This window comes from Arvicanthis niloticus, chromosome 2 (genome assembly GCF_011762505.2).
Source record: "Arvicanthis niloticus isolate mArvNil1 chromosome 2, mArvNil1.pat.X, whole genome shotgun sequence".
NCBI classification, from domain to species: domain Eukaryota; kingdom Metazoa; phylum Chordata; class Mammalia; order Rodentia; family Muridae; genus Arvicanthis; species Arvicanthis niloticus.
This window is the reverse complement of record NC_047659.1, coordinates 84367088-84383473: the sequence shown is the minus strand read 5'-3', so window position 1 is coordinate 84383473 and position 16386 is coordinate 84367088. Positions and strand designations below refer to the sequence as shown.

Genomic DNA, 16386 nt, shown 5'->3' with positions numbered 1-16386 from the left:
TTTTAAAATATATTCATATTTAATATTTGAGAATTCCATACATGCACAGAATGTGTTTTGATCATATCACTCTCCCGTCATACTCCACCCATACCCTCACCACTTTTCCCTACAGGTATTCTTATTTTTAACCCTTGGAGCCTAATTAGTGCTGCCAGTATATGATGGATTATGCTTTTTGGATATTGTATATTGGGTGAGACTTGAATAGAAGTTGTTAATTTTGAGAAAAAGTCTCATGGTGCATTCCAGGCTGTACTTGAACATGCCAGCCTTTTGATTCAGCCTCCTAGTCCTAGGATTATGGACATTTGCTTCTGTGCCTAGCTCATAGATGGTAAATATCTTCACAACTTCTCTAAACTCTCTGTGAAGAAATGAGCTGTATGACAATTAGTGAACAATCATGAGCTATTTAAATTCAGTTTAGTGAAAAGGTCTGAGTCAAGTGAACATAATTCTAAAACATTTTTACAATCCCACAAGTGCTCCCATTCTTACATATGTAACCAGACTGCCACAAGGACTACAGATTCAACCCTGTTCTCTTGATCTCTGGGAATCCAGTGACCATGTCATGAGAACACCCAAGCACCCCTCCAAAGAAGTCAGCATGGTAAGGAACCAAGGCCTGGATCTGCCACCCAACAAACAATTGAGGCATCATGCCAACAACTGTATCGTGAACTTAGAAGCTGATCCCCTAGCTACAGACAAATCACCAGAAGACTGAAGCTGAAACCAACCTGAGACTGTAACTTCAAGCATATCCCAAGCCAGGACCATTTAGCTTAATCACTTCCAAAGTCCACACCTGTGGAAACTGTGTTTTTGTGTTAGACTATGATGATGTCAGGAATGTCTTCATAGGACTTAATAACTCCATAGCTGGCCAGCCATGTGTACCTTTAATCCCAGCACTGGGAGGCAAAGACAGGCAGATCTCAGTGAGTTTGAGGCCAGCCTGGTTTACAAAGCAACTTCAGAACAACCAGAGCTACACAGAGTAACCCTGTCTTGAAAAACCAATAAGAAAAGAGAACACTCCATAGCTATCCAAATGTTCCCTCTCTTAGACAGTTCACCACCCTAGAAATACTTAATAGTTTTGAAGAAAAGCAATTTTTTAGGCTTCATGTAATATGCATTTTAAAATACATGCATTTGAGTCTGGCTCAGGAATCACATTCTCAAACATAAATTAGGATTCACCCAAGAAAGAAGATATATTTTATAAATTGCTTAAGCACGCTATAACACTGCTTTGGAATGTAAATGGTTCTGAGACAGCTCTCCAGTCCTAACTGTGCCTTTTCCTTTGTCACAGCTCATGCTTGGCTCCTTCAAAGAGAACTGCAAAGAGAGCATAGAGTGCTTGCCCTGTCCCTTTTCTCAGAGCTGTTACTAGAAAAATTTATCCAGCAGATTCTTCATCTTGATCAATGACTTCTGATATCATGAAATAGGCCCTATAAATTCAGATTGTTCTGGGATATGTACTTAACTCCATGAGAGTCATCCAGTGAAGAGCTATGTTATCATTTCCCCAGATCAGCTGAGGCTTGATAGCTTAGTTATCTTCTTTCCATTCAAGGAAGAGGGCCAAGTGTTAACTCCTCAGCGCTTAGTAAGATATGGAGCTCTTTTGTCTGCAAGTCACTTATAAATGAACTTGTTAGCAGGAGATTGAGTGGTATACATGCCCTCTGAGGGCCTCGACATGGTAAGGCCATCCCAGAGGTTAAAAATAAATAAATAAATAAATCCTGAGCTGAAGAGCAAGATTCTATTCCATAACGGTCAATTCTGTAATGAGTAGATCTGGCCTCATTTATCAGAGGTCACCTTGCCTTCATCAGTATTTCCTTATCATGTTAATAGGTGGCGAAGCAAGTGAAACACTGCTCTCCCAAGCTCATCAGCTACAAATAACTTCCAGGTTGTCCTTTCCAGAGGGAAGGACATCAGGCCTCTCTCTCCCTCAGGCGAAAGTGTGGAAGAAAATGCCAGCGTTGTGGTCAAGCTGCTCATCAGACGTCCTGAGTGCTTCGGCCCAGCTCTGAGGGGTGAAGGAGGAAACGGACTGCTGGCGGCTATGCAGGGTGCTATTAAGATCTCAGAGAACCCTGCCCTCGACCTTCCTTCCCAGGGTTACAAGACAGAAGTGTAAGTGAATTACCCCAGCGTGTGTGTCAGTTGGTGGATCGCTGGGGTGTGATCCATAACTTTGCCTGGTAGAAAGAGTGGGGGGTTTGTGGTGGTTAAAATACTTAAAATCACTTTGTCAGGCCCATGATCGTTTTGACTTGTCCAGAGAGCCAGGGAATCAGTGCCAGCTTCTTCCATTTCTTTAGACCACTCAGCACAGCTGGCAAACCACTGAGGTGGCAAGCTGTCTGGTTCTCACACCTGCCTACATCCTTGCTCGGGACTGCTCAGAGAAGTGTTTGGAGTGTTTGGATTCCTTGAAGATTGGTTGTGGTATTTAAAGGTTCAGAGTCTAGTGGGTACAGTGCCTGATTGCCATGTTACTTTCCCCATACCGCGTCCAGTAGTCATTTGTCTTTATTTATCTATTTATTTATTTATACACCATAGTCTACAGAATATGCAGAACCCAGCAGAGTTGACTCTCTAGCCAGTTGGCCTTTCCTTTTCTCTTCGTCATCAGTTCTGACAGATGACTTAGTAAACCAGAGAGAACTCAAAATATATTTGTCTCAACTTTCTTATATAATGTGAGATAAAACTAAGACCTGAAGTAATACAGCTTGTTAACCCCAGAGCCAGGATGTTAACACAGATGCCCTGACTCCTTGTCCAGCTGGCTTTCCATGTACATTCAAAGAGGAAGAGGAGATGAACAGTGGATAGTGTCTACACTAATGTTTCAAGGTTCATGATATTCTGGAGCTATTGTGAGAAAATATTCTGTCCCTTAGAGCTTAGTGGATAAAACCACTTCACCAGCTCCTGAAGGGAATAGTTGTGAGGGAAAGTTTGTTCAACCAGAATGAGGTGTTCTTTTGAAGCAGTGCATGGCACTAAGCAAGGCAGTCTCTCACATGCCTTCCCCATGTTGACTCTTTCTCTGCAGCACACAGGATGAAGAAGAGGAGGAAGAGATTGTGCATATGGGCAATGCAATTATGTCATTTTATTCCGCTCTTATAGATCTATTGGGCCGCTGTGCTCCTGAAATGCATGTAAGTGACAGAGCTTCCTGACAGCAGCCTTGAGGAGCCTGAGTTGAGGACTCCAGAGAAGCCCTGAATGTAGTTTCTTCATCTGGGTCTGATGTTTACTAATAAGCTTCTCTCTAGATTACTTTTAGCTAACGCCAAAGTTTCCTCAATGGGCCATTTTCTAAGAGAATAAATGAGAGACGGGGGAGAAGGGAGGGGAGGGGATGGGGGAGGGGGAGAGAGACAGAGAGAGAGGGAGAGACAGGGAGAGGGAGGAAGAGAGATATCTTTGGTACTATCTGGATGTAACTTCTATATATTTTGTTTTAAAAGCCTTCCAAAAAGAGGCTTGCATGTGCCTCAGCTTGGCTAAAATGTGGCTAACCTGATTTTTGGCCATACCACCATGAATGGCCTCGTGAGCACCTCAGGGACACTGTGTGTGGGAAATACTGTCTTGATAACCATGGCTTTGGTCTCTAGGAAAACAATTGGGAGTTTTGCAGGCGCACACAACAAAGGTGGTTCTGTCTGATGTGGTGTCTTCTTAGATCTCCAGTTTTGACCTAAAAAGTGTTCATTCCCTTCCCTTTTTACCTCTGCTGATGGGATATTTGGTGTTTTTTCATATACAGCCACACACTGGCACTGAGAAGTAGTTGATGTGCTTGTGGAAGTAAAATGTAAATGTTGGTGTTGGAGGCTGATCAGAATTACGAGGATTCCGGTTCCTGCTGTGATGGATCAGCCTCTTTACACTTCAGAAACTTTAAGGAAAAAAAGGAACTAAAGGAAGGCAGGGAATCAGCAGGGTGTCCTACAACTTAGGAGAAGTGTCAGTTGTTCCTGCTCTGGTTCTCTTGATCACTTCTGAATCACTTCAGGAAGCAAGTTGCAATAGCTGACATGTTCTCAAAAAAGACAGCAGGTAAAAGCTAACTCACCTGAGCCTGCCTAAGGAAGAAATAAATACCTCCTTTCTGCCTACCACCTCTCTGCCCTAACATCACACACACACACACACACACACACACACACACACACACACACACACACGCACACGCACACGCACACATGCACGCACACCCACATGCATGCTCACATGCACACATGCATGCTTGCACATTCCCTCACACCCCTACATACCTTCTTAGAATCCCTCCCTGGCCCCTTCTCTGTAGACAGGAAGGTGTAAGCTGCACCCTCACTGACAGCCTGCCAGAAAGGGAAGTGGCAGGCCGAGTAGGAGCATAGGGGTCCCCTTTCTCCAGGGCCACTGAGCCCCATGTCTCAGAATCCATCAGCCCACCTGGGCTGATCTGTTCCTCAGTTCCTGGATGTTACTTTTCAGCAGAAGGTCCACTGCCCCCTCTTGGGAGACCTCTTATGTATGAAGACGGACATACCTGTATACATGCAGCTCAGCTAGTTAGTACGTGTATGAATGAACCTATCCTCTTTGGGGTGACACCAGCAAAACACTCAAATTACCTCTTAGAATCTCTGTGCTTTTCTTGCCTACCCCCAACATTCTTCAAGCTCAGAAGAAATTGAAATTTCTAAGTTGTTTTCTTGTTGTGGACACATTGTCAGGACTCCGACGGGCCTGTGAAGGCTCCTGCTGAATTAACTGCTGAGGCTTTTAGCCTCAGTAAAGGAAGTGTGTGACTGCAGTCAATCAATGGACTTACTCTCTCAGTCACCTTACTTGTAGTAAATCAAGAGGTTGTTTCTCCTTCCCTTTGGCCACAAGTGTCAGTAGCAGTTAGGAGAACTCAGAAATACACCATTGCTGATACGACCATTCTCCTGCCTTAGGTTAGGGGCAGTATGGCTGGTGTGGAGGCCTTATCTATCTAATCTCTTTCCTGTGTGACAGCTCATCCAAACAGGGAAAGGGGAAGCCATTCGGATCCGGTCCATCCTGCGTTCCCTGGTGCCCACGGAAGACCTGGTTGGGATCATCAGCATTCCCCTGAAACTGCCCTCCCTCAACAAAGGTAGGGAAGCAGCTTTGGGCTGAGCCTGCCCTCTAGTAGTTACCCACTCTGCAACCGGACTCTGCGCCTGCAAAGAGGCCACTTCCAGACCACAGTGCAGGCTGCCTGGAGGAAATGCCTTGTTCTTTTTATAGTAATGGATTTCCTGTAGACTTCACCTAGCTCCTGTGTCATCTGCTTCCCTGTGTCAAAATGACCAAATCTTTGGTCCTTGGGTACAGACACATATCACCATTCTGAGACCAGGGACTACTCTTACTTTCTAAAGGGTGATGAAATGAGCAGATGATAGCCCTTAGCATGGCCTGTGTGCTCTAGGAGCGTGAGGCAACCAGGGGAGTAGGCATGCAGGCTCTCTTCTGCCATGAACCTGAAAACCCTCACTGCCCAAGATAAGAAGTAACCCCAGTGCTACTTGTGGCTCCTGATACAGTCATCCCCAAAGCATCTTAATTCTGAGTCAGTCTGCCTTCTCTTCAGGCACATGATGGATTTGAAAAGAGAGCATGAGGCTAGCTATTGGAATGCTTCCCAAACTTCCATTCCATGGAACACCTTCAAACTTACAGAATAGGGGCTCTCAGATAATAAATATAGAAATTGTTGTAGAATATGTGCCTTAGTTAGAGTTTGTATTGCTGTGAAGAGACACCATGATAATGGCAACTCTTATAAGGACAACATTTAATCAGGGCTAGCTTACAGTTTCAGAGGTTTAGTCCGTTGTCATCATGGTGGGAAACGTGGAGGCATGCAGGTAGACATGGTGCTGGAGAAGGAGCTGAAAGTTTTGCATCTTGATCCCCAGACAGCAGAAAGAGACTGTACCATTAAGCACGGCCTAAGCATATATGAGACCTCAAAGCCTACCTCCACAGTGACACACTTCCTCCAATAATACTACACCTACTTCAATAAGGCCATACCTCCTAGTAATGCCACTCCCTAGGGGCCAAGCATTCAAACACTTTTGGATTCCCTCATGGTTAAATTAGTAACATTGGACATAAGGACAAATATTTTCTGCCTACTTGATAATCATATTTTAATGACCTGCTTGAGAATGAGAAAAACAGAGTTACCCAATTGAAAAAGTCTATAAGGGGCCATTCCTATGCAAACCACCACAATACATGTTTTTTTTTTTTTAATGTTCTAGAATATGTGTCACTTTTATAACTTCCCAAAGCACAGTGAAATAATAGTGTGTCTGAGAAAAACAGATGTTAAACAACATGTTTCCCAGAGATGTGGTGCTTTCTTTGAGCACAAAACACTTGCTCAATCCCACAGAAATAAGGTTCACCAAAACACCATGGCTGACTAAGAGATCAAGTTAGCCTCAGACATTCAGCTCCCAGTCTTCCTTGTGCTTAGGGATGAGAGGCCGCACAGGCGCTGTCTTCCGTCTTAGCAGCCCACCCGGACTTCTTGGCAAACAGAAGCCCTGGGCTGGACAGCACTTCAGCCCTGTGCTTCTTGGGATGCCTTAGGAGGTCTGTTCCAGTTCAGCATTTCATATACTGTATCTCCTCTTGGTCATTTGGGAGTTCTCTTCCTGAGTTTTTTGATGCAAGACAGAAAGCTGGTTTTTATCCTCACTAAAAACTTCTTTTTCCTCTCCAGGCCTATTGAGTTTATTTTCTCTGTAGATTCCTCCCCTCATCCCTGAGCCAACTTTACTTCTTTCTCTCTTTCTTTCTTTCTTTCTTTCTTTCTTTCTTTCTTTCTTTCTTTCTTCCTTTCTTCCTTCCTTCCTTCCTTCCTTCCTTCCTTCCTTCCTTTCCTTCTTTTCTCTTTTCATTCAAATGAGACTGAAATGATGGGGCGATCTAAGCGCCACCTAAAGCAGACATGAAGGAGTGCTTGCTGTTTCGTGCTGTGATAAGATGACTATAAATGTGACACGTTATTAAATTTTATCTTCTTACTTAACATTTGGCCACTCACAGTCCACATCACCCACCAAAGAGCAACAGCTCAGGCTTGGTTTCCTATAAATTCCCCCATTTTAGGATCGATATTCTCACCGTAGGAGACTCCATGCCACACACCAATGTGGCATCACAGAGCGTACAGCTGGAAAGAGAAGGCCTAAAGCCTACCATTGTGTTGTATTTTCAACAGATAAATTATAGCCGATACAAATAACTGATTATAATTTAGAGTAAAATTAGAAATTAGTGAGCCATGACTGTGAGTTATCTTTTAAAACAGTCTACTTCACCATAAATTTAAACTTTTAATAGCAAACTTGTTTGATAACTGGCTCACAGAGATTTGACAGTTGCTTCTCCCATCCTTACTTAAGCTGCTTCCTACTTAGTTCTTATTTCTAACTCCCTTTTGCCCTAACATAGTGAGCTGTGGACCGATAAGTTCTATACTTGTTTCAAACTGTAGAAACAGGAAATGACGTGTTCTGTTTTTTCAGATGGGACAGTCAGCGAGCCAGACATGGCGGCCAACTTCTGCCCTGACCACAAAGCACCCATGGTGCTGTTCTTGGACCGTGTTTATGGCATTAAAGATCAAACTTTCCTGCTCCACTTGCTGGAAGTCGGGTTTTTACCCGACTTACGAGCTTCTGCATCTCTAGATACAGTAAGTACCTAAAATAACGAGGATGGAAGGAAATTCCTTCATGGTTACATTAATAACATTGGACAGAGTAACATATTTTCTGCCTATTGATGGTCATATTTTAATATCCTGCTTGAGAAAGAAAAAAACAGCGATACTCAAAACTGGAAAATTGTAATACATTGGCCCAAAAGTTTATATGCAGGTAAATCTGGCCTTAATTTTTTTGTCTAATCCCTTCCATTGAAGTTTCTCATAGTCCAGTATCCACAGCATCTCAGACCTTGGGGCATTATTTTCTTAAGGAACTGAGAACAGGGAACTAGCATGATTTTCAGCATAGAATATTTCATAGCATCTCTGTTTCCCAGCAGATACAAATAGCAATTTTCTATTATCTAAATCCTGCTTAGACCAGTTATGAGTAACACCAAGGTCCCCCAAAGGAAATATATAGATATATAGATATAGATATATAGACATGTGAATATGGTTCTGTTGCTTATGGAAAAGGCTGGATGGAGGCATTTCAGGCCAGAAATACTCTTCATTCTCACTTATTTTTGCCCTGACCACCAGGAAGGATAGTCTGTAGCAGAGGTGTGACAGAGGTCAGTAGAAGAGGCCAAGGGCAAACACAGTTGGAAATCAATGCTGGGATAAAGAAACCCAGCATCCACAGGTATCCAGACAAGAAGTGTCTGACCATAAGATAAGAAATGCCAGCTGTCATATCTGTGTCTTGGGGGAAGTGGGAAGTGAGGACACAATGACCAGCTTAATTCCAAAAAAAAACTCATTATAGGCTTGTTTGCAGTTAGACTTCTCAAGGCCGCCACCTGGTGTCAGTAGTGAGAATTGCAAGCTCTGGGATGCGGTGTCTGCTGGCAGAACCCAGATTCTTTGCTTCCTGGAGACAGGGCATGGAAATGAGGAACAGTTTATCAATGAAGGAGTCAGAGCCATAGGATATTTTTATATCTTCACCATACTCCACATACCACTACTTTTGCTTGGAGATTTCCTATAAATCTCTAGGTTTTAAAAATAACGTAATTTGTGGACTTCAAGTTTTCTGATTAAAGTACTTTTTTTTTTTGTAATTCAAACAGTAAATTCTATTCCAGCATCTGCTGTTAGATCATATGCTTGCCAGAGCACCATCTGCCAAAATAAAAAGAGGTTTTATGTTCAGTTCCTCACCTGAGAACCTTCAAGCCCCGAAGGTTGAAGTCAAAGCCCTGCCTTCCTCATTTGAACTACACTGTCTCCGAAAGCGATAAACGCAAATGTAAAAGATGAGCTATTTTTTCCCAGCATGGTTACCAGTGCCCACAGAAGACAAAGTTCTGATGATTAATACCAACACTCAGCAATGTGAAGGGTTCAAAGAGGACAGTTTTTGAAATCATAAATTGCAGGGACTGTCCATTCAGCTCTAATAGCTGTGTGATAATTGCAGGAAATAATGACATTTTTCTCTGTGGGTCTCCAGGCTTCTTTTGAGTTCTTGGTTTTCTACAGTGACGTGAGTCACGCTCTGGCTATATTTAGTGCCACTGAATGGATCTTCCTTTGACTCGGCTTGCCGGTCTAAGTTTACAAAGAGAAACATTGTTAGCGAAGAGTCTACCAGAGCTTTTAAAAAGGCCGAGATTTCTTTCTGTTCCTTTCTGAACTCCTCATGCAGCATCAGGTTCCCTTTATTGAGGTCAACCCTCGGATCATTTATCACGTTGTGAGCTGCTCATGGTACTGACAAAATAACTAGTGGGCGTCAGAGATCTACCTTCTCTTTGTAAAGCTGGTGAATTTGAGGGACGTGGCAATATGTACCCATTTATTAACCTTAAATCACAGGAGGATATGTGAGACCCCTGTAAGGTAACAAGTATGAACTAAATCCAGAATGATTATGCAACAGCCGGGAACCTGGGAATTCAAATATCAAAGATGCTGGCTTAAAGGGCCCATCAATTGATTTTAGTGAGAGCTTAAAATTCTTCTTTGAGACCATTCAATATCCAGCCATCTTTATATGTTTGCTTTGTTCTTGGGGTGGGGGCTAATTTTTTGTTTCCATTTAAATAAGAAAGAACAATGAGTAGATATATGAGGGAGGGTTCAGGTAAGAAACTCAATTTAGCCCAATTTAGGTAACCCAGGCTGGACTAAGACTTCGAGTCTGACCTCAGCTTATTTATTTGTGTGATATTTAAACATATCACAATTGGGGGGTGGATCATATAGCAATTACTCAGTCTCATCAATGCCATGAAGCTTAAGACATGTTTGCATTGAAGCTCCTTACAAAGTACATATGGCTTCGTCCGTAAGATGGGTTCTTGTTGATTTAGAAGCAACGCTCAAAATAAGGGTCTGGGGATAGTGACTGAGGTAAATGTACCTGCTGGAGTCAGGATTTGGCCTGGCCCTAGATGACATAGAAGTCACTTAGGGTGTTGTCAAGTACAAATGACAGCTCTCACAAGCATAAGTTTTCTGGCCTAGAAGCAATGCTCAAGATTTAAAGGGAAGGGTCTGGGAGAAGTAAAACAAGTTCTGGGAGACGTGGGCTGAGTCTGGCTCATCAGACCAGAAAGAACCGCCAGGTTGTAAACTGCATCCGTTCCCAGCATTCAGAGGGAGGACAGGTTAAATGTCTCCTTCCCTTCGAAGGATGCCTGTATGGTTAACTTCCCTGGCTTCCCCAGTACATATGTGCAGGCATAATGGCTTATGCCCTCTCCAGGTAGGCTGTGACCATAGACGTGTGTAAGTTTCCCTGGCCTTGCATGGAGCTCTGTGCACAGGCTCAGCTGGCTGTTTTCTGAGAGGTTAACTGATGGCCCTGTTCCCTTTCTTAGGTGTCCCTCAGCACCACAGAAGCTGCTCTGGCACTGAATAGGTATTTATGTTCGGCCGTGCTCCCACTCCTTACCAGATGCGCCCCTCTCTTTTCTGGGACAGAGCACTGTACTTCTCTGATCGATTCTACACTGCAGACGATATACAGGCTTTCCAAAGGACGGTCCCTCACCAAGGCACAGAGGGACACCATAGAAGAATGTTTGCTAGCCATTTGCAAGTAAGTGTGCCTTCCTGTGGTTTTCACTTGTGCATAAGTATTCGTGCCAAATGCATTTATGTTGTCACAGTTAAGCAGTACATAATTGTGTGACAGAATAACTCATTGGGAAACTGGTTATAAAGTCTAAGGCCACTACTTGGCCTTTGTCATATGCCCAGCTGACCATTTCTCTTAGAATGTGCTTGTTGCCTGTATTGGTCACATAATCTTCCACGTAATCGTGTCTCACTACGAGGAAGGGGAGGGTACTGCTCAGGATTTACCCATTTCAGGTGAAAAACTAGGAAAATTGATGTCTTCTGTGCCTGAAGTGTTTCTATAATGAACTATCTAGTTCTGAAATGAAACCCAGAAAGATTGCTCTACTATTTAAATGAGATAACTTTTACAAAGAAACAAAACTCTACATGTAAATCAAAACAGTCCACCTCCAGATTTCCCAAGACTTAAGCAAAAGGATCTGGTCACAGTGGGGGGAAAAGACAAGAGCTTTTGCCAGTGTACGCAGGAATATGTATCAAGTCTGAAAGGACAAAGGATGTGATGCTTTTGAGTAACAGGTATCACACCATGGGCTAAGGATCCCAACCTGCTGCTTTAAGCCAGCAGTTGCCCTGCTGGGCTGTGAATTAGAATCACTTTCTGAGATCCTAGATAAATATCCCAGTTCCCTTATCCCAGCCCCAGGATTCAAAATCCTGGGGGATAGAATCCAGGATTCTAGCATTGAAGTTCCTTGAGTAATTGATCCTATTAATGATATGCAGCTGTGCTTGAGAATTACTAGGATAATGATCAACAGGCCTACAGGAAGAGCTGCTGCTGCCTTTGGTCTAGCTTTCACTGAATCTGACCTCAGATTACAGCCACATCAAGAAAGTATCTGAGTACCCAGTATCTCAGGATTAACTCCAAATAGAAAAGCCAGGTTCATGTGACTGGTCAGAACTAGGTCTGTCTTCAAAGAAACCAGAGTTTGGGGCAAGGAGAAGTTTACATTGACCTGAAATGAAGCTCCACATTCTGTCTCTGTAGTTCAGGGGGCAGTGCTCTACTCCTCTCCCAACCTAAGCTCCAGGTATAACAGGCAGACCATTCATAACTAGGTATTTTGTTATATATTTGTAATAAGTCAGTGTCTTGGTTAGGGTCTTCTAACTACAATGAAACACCGTGACCAGAAAATAAGTTGGTTAGGAAAGGGTTTATTTGGCTTGCACTTCCATCCAATATGTTCAGTGAAGAAAGTCAGAACAGGAACAGGACAGAGACCCGGAGGCAGGTGTTGATGCAGAGGTCATAGAGGGGTGCTGCTTACTGGCCTGCCCTTATTGCTTGCTCAGCCTGCTTTTCTATAGGACTCGTGACCACAGCTCAGAGGTGGCCCCGCCCACAATGGGCAAAGCCTTCCCACATCAACTGCTAATTAAGGAAATCCCCCCAGCCCCCAGCCCATCTTATGAGGTATTTTCTCAATTGAGGTTCCTTCCTGGCAGGTGATTCTAGATTGTGTCAAGTTGGCATAAACTAGCCAGGACACTCAGTCAACAACAGAGTTAATAAACTAGCCAGGACACTCAGTCAACAACAGAGTTAATAAACTAGCCAGGACACTCAGTCAACAACAGAGTTAATAAACTAGCCAGGACACTCAGTCAACAACAGAGTTAGAGATTTGTTGCTCCCCCACCCCCCACTTTATTCAAGGTAGTCTTGGATAACAATTACTAATTATCTGAACAGTAATAAGAAACACTGGGTCAATTTTAAGTCATAATTACTAGATTCAGGTAGGGCTGTTTCTATGGGGATGGGTTTTGATTAGCCTTCCGTAGCCCAGGGCCTTTTATCACAAAGCAAGTTTTCAGGAATTAAGAACACTGTCTTCTTTTAAAATTAGAGACTGCCTCATTATAGCCACTCAGCTTAGAATGCCAACTTGTAAACTGCCAGATGCTACCAGCTGTGTCTTCTGTTTTGAAGTGAGAAGACTTAGTTTTTAAGACCATAGGTTCCTCTTTCTTTCTTCTTGCTCATTCATAATTTTCCCAAATAAAAAAAAAAAAAACCTCACCCATTAAAAACAACAACAACAACAAAAAGGAATGTTGTGAAATAGTAAGTTTTGTTCCTCATCACCTGTGTTCATCCTCCTTGCGGAAGGTGTGTTGATAAATTCTCCTGTATGTCTCCTTTACCTATGAAAGCCTCCATAGCTCCTTAGGTGTCTATGAAAGGAATTTAGGGATTCGTGAACTGAAATTTTATATTTAAAAAAAATCAGGCTGGAGAGATGGTTCAGAGGCTAAGAGCACTGGCTGCTCTTCCAGAGGTCCTGAGCTCAATTCCCAACAACCACATGGTGACTCACAGCCATCTGTAATGGGTTCTGATTGATGCCCTCTTCTGGTGTATCTGAAGACAGTGGCAGTGTACTCACATACAGTAAATAAATAAATAAATAAATAAATAAATCTTTAATGTTCTGGAGAGAATCCATAGGAACCTCTTGACTTTAGTTTGGCACCTGAAAAATAAAAGTTGGCCCCTCTTATCTCTCCTTTCTCTGTCTTAGAATTTACTTGCACCAAATACCACAGTCATGAACTCAGTAATTTGATAAGTCTTTAATTAATCTTTAATTAATTTCTGTGTTTGCCATTTACAGAGTTGTTCTTAGAGGGGGGGAAAAAGCCCAAAGAAATAGTTCTAATAGTGTGAAATTCCTGGACCAGATTATAATTAGGGAGACTTATGGTTGCCAGTAGGTGGAGTCATATTCCACCTTTGCAGCTGATCAATTTTATCTTCTTCCTTTGCAGCTGCATAGGGAGACTCTGTTTCTAAAGAAAAATCCTTAGTTCTTAGAAGTCACTGGAGATGGCTACAAAGCCTGCCACATCTTCTTCCCATTACGTGTTTTGCACATAACCACGGAATACATGTTCCATGCGTACAGCCCCCAGGTCCTCTTCATGAGCAGCCACTGGAATTTATCCTTAACTGTCCCAGTTTGGTAGCACATGCCCCTTCTTTATATTTTAACCATATTCCATTTTCAAACAGAGGGCTTTACCATCCACTGTGATTTATCCAACATCTGTGTGAAGATACTCTTTGGTTTGAGGCTTAGCCCTAATTTATGCTGCTTTTTAAATTTTATGTTTTATTATTGTGTGTGAATGGAATGGGTATGTGCATGTGTGCATATAAATGTGTATATGTGTGTGCATGTGTGAGTGTGCCTGTGTGTGTGTGAGAGAGAGAGAGAGAGAAAGAGAGAGACAGAGACAGACAGAGAGACAGAAAGACAGAGGACATTCCTGGGTTATAGGACACATGTAGATTTCAGAGAACAGCTTTCTTGAGTTGATTTGCTCCTGCTCTGGAATGGGGAGGGAGCAAATACAGGTTTGTACACTAAGCACTCTAACCCACTGTCACGCATTTACTTTACCCCACCTTTCCGTTTTCTTACTGCAGTCATTTGAGGCCGTCCATGTTACAGCAACTCCTCCGCCGCCTGGTTTTTGATGTACCACAGCTCAGCGAGTACTGCAAAATGCCGCTCAAGGTAAGCATCATGGTCACCAGAGAAGTGCAGGTCATGGCACAGGCGGTGGGGGTGGGGGTGGGGGCTGCACAGAGTGCACACAATTAGAGAACCAAAGCGTATATTAAGTTTTGACAGCTTGACAAGTTGCAACCCACAAAAGCAATCCAAAGTTTGCATGTTCAATCTCAAAAGCATGGGTTTGTTGTAGTTGTTAACTGCTATGGTTTTCTCCAGTTTCGTTCCACTACTTGATTTTTAAGATTGCTGAAGAGACTTGGATTTTATGGTTTGTTAACCTTAACTGTATTTTAAGAATATTTTTAGCCTCCAAAAAATTTGGAATTTCTGTGGATTTTTTTTTCTTTCTTTCTTGTTTAATTATTACTTCTTTCAGTATTTTGTATAAACCAGTGTTTTGCCTGCATGTATGTCTGGGACACATGCATGCAGTACCAATAGAGGCCAGAAGAGGGTGTTGAATTCTGTGGTACTGGAGTTATCCATGGTTCTGTGTCTCCTCTTATGGTCAGGAGTCAAAGCAGGGTCCTCTGTGAGCAGCCGTGCTCCAGCTCTCCCTGTGGTCTTTCATTCAAAGGATCTAAAATGTCCCTTTCCATCATGCTTCTGTGCTTCTTCCCTCTTGTTACAGATGCTTTTAATTTCTTTTTCTTATTTATTAATGAAAAGAACGTTTTATTTATTTTCTTATTCCTATAACTTCTCTATTATAGCCCCATATTATATAGTCCTAGGTAGTATCGACGTTTGTGGCCATTACAGACCAGCCACACTGACAATTTCCTTTTCTTTTCTTTTTTTCTTTCTTTCTTTTTTTTTTTTTTAAGAAATAATTCAAGCAGGGTTTTAAGGAAATATTTTGGGGGGTTACCAGAATTCTCCTTCTAACTTTAACAGTTCTAGGTCTTATCCCAAAGGGTACTGTTGCTGAAACATGTGATGTCCTAAACTTGGCATTGTTTTTCTACAGACCTCTGCTGTCAGCTGACGCTTCCTAAGAGGCACTGCTGCTACCACACAGTACATTCACACTAACATCTCACCTGAATGGCATTTCTTAGATGTGACACCTACTGGAAAGGTGTGTTACTAGTGTAGTGTGCCCTCTCCTGGTGAGCTATGGAGCTGATGTCACATCATTGAGCTGGTCGAGGGCCAGAGAGAGACCAGAAAGCCTCAGACAACCTTCAACATTAATCCTCAAACCCACAGTTTTCTGCCACTATCCCCTCCCCATATCAGCACACCCCAGGATATTTCAGAGTCGTATATAATCATATGAAATTATTCCTGACTGACTGACTAAAACAGCACACTGTGACTCCTTTCAAAGGGTAACATTTTCTCATTTAAAGTAGGATTGACTTCTCTCTATTTTTTAGTTACTACCTGTGAGCACATCAGGAGGCAGGAGAATTAATCAGGCAGATGCAGCTCAGCCTGGCTCATTAAGTGTGAGAGAAGACCCTTTCCCCACAGGCATCTGAAGAGCCTCTTTGTTGACAACCCAACTCCTTCAAATACTGGTTTATCCCTCCCCAGGATTTCCCACTCTGTTTTCTTCTCCCTGCATGTCTCTGGTGCCTGTGGATGTCCTGTCCTTGTGACTGGTGCCCTCCTGTCGTGACACTCCTAGCTTCTGACAAATCACTATGAGCAGTGCTGGAAGTATTACTGCCTGCCTTCGGGATGGGGGAGCTATGGGCTAGCTGTGGAGGAGGAACTGCACCTCACGGAGAAGCTCTTCTGGGGGATTTTTGACTCCCTCTCCCACAAGGTAATGACTGGGAAAACAGTGACCCCAGTGATTTAAGCATAGAGGAACTAACATCTGTTTGCTTTCACTCTTTTCTATGGACTGCTAAGGACCTGACAAGCATAGTATGTTAATTCTTTAAGCCCCCTACCACCAGCTCCCCAGGACACCCCATGCTTCAGAAGAGGAACTACCTA

At 42.9% G+C, this 16386-nt stretch overlaps 1 protein-coding gene across 1 annotated transcript in view; it reads left to right on the top strand.

Moving 5' to 3' along the window:
- Window positions 1-16386, top strand: part of Ryr3 (ryanodine receptor 3) — a 290856-nt gene that overhangs the window by 162119 nt on the left and 112351 nt on the right. The window contains exons 40-46 of the mRNA XM_076928313.1: window positions 1986-2166; window positions 3098-3206; window positions 5065-5185; window positions 7620-7789; window positions 10636-10856; window positions 14343-14433; window positions 16070-16210. Of these exons, the coding sequence (XP_076784428.1) occupies window positions 1986-2166; window positions 3098-3206; window positions 5065-5185; window positions 7620-7789; window positions 10636-10856; window positions 14343-14433; window positions 16070-16210 (1034 nt within the window). The remainder of the gene's footprint in view (window positions 1-1985; window positions 2167-3097; window positions 3207-5064; window positions 5186-7619; window positions 7790-10635; window positions 10857-14342; window positions 14434-16069; window positions 16211-16386) is intronic.